This window comes from Megalops cyprinoides, chromosome 21, assembly GCF_013368585.1.
Source record: "Megalops cyprinoides isolate fMegCyp1 chromosome 21, fMegCyp1.pri, whole genome shotgun sequence".
Classification (NCBI taxonomy): domain Eukaryota; kingdom Metazoa; phylum Chordata; class Actinopteri; order Elopiformes; family Megalopidae; genus Megalops; species Megalops cyprinoides.
Genome location: NC_050603.1, coordinates 11,254,768 through 11,260,767, shown reverse-complemented (window position 1 = coordinate 11,260,767; position 6,000 = coordinate 11,254,768). Strand labels below are relative to the sequence as shown.

Sequence of the window (6,000 nt, the reverse complement as noted above, 5' to 3'; positions counted from 1 at the left end):
TTCTCCCCAGCCTTCTCCCTCTCGCCCGGTTGACAGGCACAAGAGGTGCTCTCTCGTATCTTAATAACAGCCCAAACACCTATATCATCCAGCTCTCTCTTTGCCTTGCAGAAGCAGGATGATTATACAACCCCCCCCCCCCCACCCCCCCAAAACCCTGTCCTCCCCCGCACATCAACAGAGACACGGTCCATGTTGCATCATTGGATGGTCTGAGACTCTTCATCTTTGTGTGCCTCTCTCTGCCCGCACCATCGAGGTCTTCTAATCTCTCCCTCTCTTGGGAGGGGCTGTGTGTTTGTGGGCGGGGGTTGGGGGGGGGGGGGTTCCTCAAGGAGAGAGAGAGAGTCAGAGAGGGAGAGAAAGAGAGAGAGACCCAGTACCTCATTATCCTGCTATTGTCATTATTGTTGATAGAAGGGGAAGTACCTCAGTCCCAGAGGTAGACAATTTGACACATATTAAACAACTACAAACAGCATTACCATAGCATGGGAAGAAAGAAAGCAATAATGTGGGAAAGAGGGAGATGGTGTGACGGTGTAATATTTCATATGATTATACTTATGCTTTAAGTGATGATTGTTGACCTAATAAGATTACAACGGTAGCTGTTTTGAGGGCGGCTGGGTTCCACCGTGGATGTGATTCACGACGTGCCGACAGTCACTTGAGTATGAAACGGAGTACGCTAAGCCAAGCGCTAACGACTCGCCGCCGGGTTTGACGGTCCTCAGATAAAGAACGCCGCGGCCAATGTGCTGAGGGAGACCTGGCTGATCTACAAGCACACCAAGCTGATGAAGAAGATCGACCACGCCAGAGTGCGCAAGCACCAGCGCAAGTTTCTGCAGGCCATTCACCAGTAAGTCCCTCACTGTGCTCCAGTGCACCTGCTGTACACACACCGCATATAAAGTGCACCTCAGCATACCTATTGTACACCTATGTCACCTAAAATCTACAGCCCAATGCACCTGTTGTACATATACAGTATCTCACCTTTACCCTGTGGCGAAATGCACCTAAGGTACACATATATCACATACACTGTACTCCAGTCACCAGCTACACACATATACCACATATAAACGGTTACCACAGGAGTATGGGGTTGATTCCTATATAATGTGGATGGGGTATAGGGTTGATTCCTGTATAATGTGGATGGGGTATGGGGTTGATTCCTGTGTAATGTGGATGGGGTATGGGGTTGATTGCTGTGTAATTTACACAGACTGCGAAGTGTGAAGATGGAGCAGAGGAAGCTCACTGACCAAGCCAACACTCTAGTGGATCTCTCAAAGGTGAGGGTCAGGTCTCACCCTGCATCAATACTAAATACAACACTAAATATACCCATAGCACTTTACACCCACACTAACACTTACACCCTTACAACTGCAGTGTGTACACCCATTTTAACACTTCTACATGCACTTCTACATAAACTTGTAACATAACTCTGAACTGCATACACCAATAGTCAGAGGTGGACACCCCGGCTTCAGGAAGTGAAAGTCCTGCCACCTATTTGTTCCACCCATGCACTACACCAGCTGAATTTAATTAGCACAGCTCTTCAGCCAGGCAGAGGTGCTAATTAGTGAAATCACGTTGTTTTGTGAATGGCTAGAACAAATACATGGTAGGACTTTTACTTTCTGAAGCCGGGGTGTCCATCTCTGCCAATAGTAACTCTTCACCTACGCTCACCTACACACCTAATGCTGTGCCTCATACGCCCCTGTTATCACTAGTACACCCTTAACTTTGTTCTACATACACCTGTAATATTGAACTGAATATACCCATACTAACACTGAAGATATACTGTTAAGTAATCTATATACAAATGAGGGCATAAACAGTTTTAAGGACAGACAACCTCTCCCATTTAATTGTAAAAGAATGGATCTTTGAATTCAGACTCCCCGTAACAAGTCAGCATTTCCACAATGTCAGTATGAGCCCTGAGAGCATGTTCAAGTGGCTGTCCAGGAAAGGTTAAACAAGGATGTTATTACTTTGTAAGATTTCAGTGGAACGGACAGTGATCCCTTCAACATGGCTTCACTCTGCCTGTGGTCTGTAGCTTGTACAACGAGGTTTTTCAATCCAGTAAGAGATGATTCTGAGGTTTGTACGAGACTGAATGCTGTCAAGTTGGTTAGTAATGCCAGTGAATTTCAGTTCAGCTCTTTTTTTTTGCTTATTAAAAAATAATGACTCTTTGGTCAGGATTCCTATCACGGTAAAGGTGAGAAAGAACACACATATTTATAAAATTTATGGTTCTAATATTCTGTAAAGCTGCACTGAAGGCATAACGTACAACACACACATGTGCTAACACTTCACATACAGCCAAAAGAATACTATGTATACACCTACGATGGTGCTGCAGCACGTACACCCACAAATACATTGTACAAACTAGGGATGTGCATTTTGAATAAACTGATATTCAAACATTGTAATCTCCTATGACAGTTCGGATATGACGAATGGAATATTCGAATAATCGATTCTCACTTTGTTCTATTTTGTCCCCGAGCGCTGTATGAATCTCCTGTTCCTTCTGTGTAAATAATGACTCACAGCAAAAGAGGTCTGCATTCACTCATATTTTCAGGCAGGAACATTAATGATATCAATGAATCATTTTGTTATGCAGGGCTCCCAGGCTCACCTCCATAAATCGATGAGGAGGACTCTACGGTGCTTGGATGTTCCTCTTATTCTGTTAATCATTAGGCATTCAGTTACTGATCTTTGTAATCGAAAAAGCACTCTTATGGTTCTAATATTCTAATAATCAAATATTCTGTCTCTCTGATACTTTATGTATAGCCTTAACGGCATGCTGAGCATATGACACTCAGCACACTGCACTCCCACACTAACACTGTACATACACAACGGACACAACTCTAATTAGTGCCCACTATGCCACTCAAACCCACACAGAAACTGCGAGAATGACACACCCCGCCCCGTGCACCTTGAACGCAGCACAGCGGGCGGCCGAGTGCAGGCGGTGCAAATACCGACTCGACAGACCCCAGTGTGGATCGCGCATACCGCGACACTCGAGAACGCATGCTAGCGCGTGACAGTCCACAATGACACACGCGCACACACACACCTTTGGCCTCCCCCCCTTAACTGCCCCAGAATTCATGTTTCCAACCCGACCTGTTTGTTTCCGTGACTTTGCGTCACCTAGCAACCGGAGCAAGTGTGACAACAGTAAAGGACACAGCGATGGAGAGAGGGAGAGAGAGAGAGAGAGAGCGAGAGAGTGGGTACAAAGAGCGTGTGCTTATGAATGTGAGTGATTGTTCCCTTTAGAATTATTTTTTTCTCTAGCCCTTTAGGAATTAGCTCCACGTACTCAACACGACCACAGTTTCTCTGAAAAGCCTTGCAGAGAACATATGGACTCGTGGGATTGAGGCAGAGACACATTGTGTAATTTTGGGTGGCTGGAGATTGCCTTGCGAAGGTGCAGTGAGGCATGTTTTTAATGGTAAATACTGAACCGGTTTCCTTCACGCTCGGTGGACACCGGTGACAGCTGATACGCGACAGGACAGGGTGATGAGCCGCGTTGACACAGGCACGTAATTAAGCCGCTCGAAGTCGACTCAGCTGAACAAAAACGCTTGGGCCTGTATTGAGTGGGACCGCCACGCAATGACTGAAATTGCTTTTCTGGAGCCCGATGAATTCATACAGATCGAAGAGACCCGCTAACGTCCGCCCGCATGCCCACTTACTGTCCATGGAACGGTGTGCGCACTCGGTTAACTATGTCTGTCAGTATTCAGTACTGTGTGGTTGAGTAGTTTTAATGAAACAACATGCTGAATTGAGATGTCCCATGTTAAATAATGGCTTTCAAACCTTGTCCTCTACGTCTGATCCTATTCTCCTATATCACTATGTTATCATTTCATATATCATCAACAGCGAAGACTTCATTCATGCTAAACTCATGCTAGAGGTGCTACTGCTGCAAAACATACCGTCCGCTGAGTTAATGAAAATTTATGAAAATTTGAAATTCGTCTGCAAAACACGTAACATGTGCTCAACCAATCAATAACGTCTTGGTTTCCACTGACAACATGACCTTTTCATGATACGCAGACCCTGCAGACAGAGAAAGGAATGGCCTGTGATCCAGTGGCTATATGACTGTGGGGAATCTGATTATAATGACTAGTTAAGGATGTCACTTAATACAGCATTGAACTTTGATGCCAAGGATGCATAGCTAGCTATGAGCAGAGATCATTATAGCTAGCTAAGAAGCAGCTGTCAAAGGAAGCAGTGGTCAAAGCTGTTGCAAGTTAGATCCATCAGAATGAGAAGCATGTTTAAGAAAAGGAGAAGCATTGTTTTAGAAGGCGCAGATGTCAGACAGTCACTAATAGCTATCCCAACATGAGTCACAGAAATGTTTACTCAAATGTTTATTGGAAAATTGGGTAGTAACAGCTTCACTTACTACCCTAACTGTTCAATGTCAATAAAGCCACTTGATTGAATAGCATCTGTGATTCAGCACTAATCCACTGCTCTGAGATGTGTCCTTCCTCCTCCTGTATATCTCACCCTCCCCCCCTTCCTGTCGATCCCCCGCAGATGCAGAGCGTCATGTACGACCTCATGTCGGAGATCAACGACCGCAGCGAGGACCTGGAGCGCCAGATGCTGAGCCTGGAGCGCCGCGTCGAGCAGCTGACCACCGGCTTCAGCAGCCTGCCCACCCACCTGAACGCCACCCTCACTGCCCAGCACAACGCCCTCCTGCACCTGCTGCGAGAGAGGGGCACTCAGGGCGGGCCGGAGAGGGAGGGCGGGGCCAGGGGCGCGGCCGCGGGAGATGCGGACTGCAGCCCCAATACGAGCTCCTCCAGCTCCTGAGAGGGGAAGAGAGACCGGGAGGGGCGGGGGTTCAAGAGAAAACCCACATACAAGCTTCTGCTTACAGGGAAGGCAGAGCCAGGGGAGGTAGTGGGGCGGACACTTGGCCTAAATAAGGGAGGAGGTAAGCCAAAAATGATAGGGGGAAAACACTGAACTGTTTGTGAATAGAATGGAGATGCTGCCCCTGTGTTTGGATGGAAGTTGGTCATACTGGGGCAATCCACATCTCAGTATCCACCATTGCATGATGGGAAAGCTTTCCATGAAACTGAACTGTTCCACCGCTGTTGTTCTCAGCACCATCCTCTTTATTTAATTATAGGGTTACCATGAGGGGGAGAACGTTAATGGTGGAACCGCTCAAGTTTATCTTTCCTTTCTGTGAACGAGGGTTTACTCTTCTGTCGATTGCCCCAGTATGACAGATGTGTCCATACGAGTTCTGATGCAATTTAGTGGAGGAGGAGCAGGTGGCACCAACCCTACCAGCTGAAAAGATTGTGTTAGAGGGAGAGACAGAGAACCATTAAACCTCACTTCCTGACTAAAGGGTGGGGGTGTGAGAACACGAAAAGGTAGAAATACATAAGAAAGGGAAAGAAAATAAAAGTGAGAACCTAATCAAATGTACGGGAGACAATAAGGACAAGACTGATGAAGGGAGGGTTAAGGAGTAAGAGAGAGAAACAAAGGGATGGAAAGAAGAGAAGTGAATCAGATATTGAGATGGGAGGAGTTAAAGAGAGAGAAGGAAAAGAGAAATAATTACAAGAGTCCAGAACAGTTTAATGGAGTTGAGCCATTACAGGAAAATGTCTCTCGCTCTCCATCAGGAATGACCGACAATTACTTTTTTTATCCCACTGATGCATTTTTCTAATTACTAATTGTCCGACAATGAACATCCCTTTAAGGAGAATTTTAACAAATAGGATTATACAGGCATTATATAATGGTACTGCAAACCGACAGGACAGATGAGCAGTGCGGCCGCATCAGTCACAACAAGCGTCTTTAGCACACTTCAAATGAATATGGAACACGGACTCATTGTGTGGCTGA

The 6,000-nt window shown here is 46.0% G+C and overlaps 1 protein-coding gene across 1 annotated transcript in view; it reads left to right on the top strand.

The window, feature by feature from the left end:
* LOC118769156 (small conductance calcium-activated potassium channel protein 2-like) overlaps nucleotides 1-4,935 on the top strand; it is a 29,004-nt gene extending 24,069 nt beyond the window's left edge. Inside the window, exons 8-10 of the mRNA XM_036516180.1 lie at nucleotides 738-865; nucleotides 1,238-1,307; nucleotides 4,654-4,935. Of these exons, the coding sequence (XP_036372073.1) occupies nucleotides 738-865; nucleotides 1,238-1,307; nucleotides 4,654-4,935 (480 nt within the window). The remainder of the gene's footprint in view (nucleotides 1-737; nucleotides 866-1,237; nucleotides 1,308-4,653) is intronic.
* Nucleotides 4,936-6,000: the final 1,065 nt, after the last annotated feature.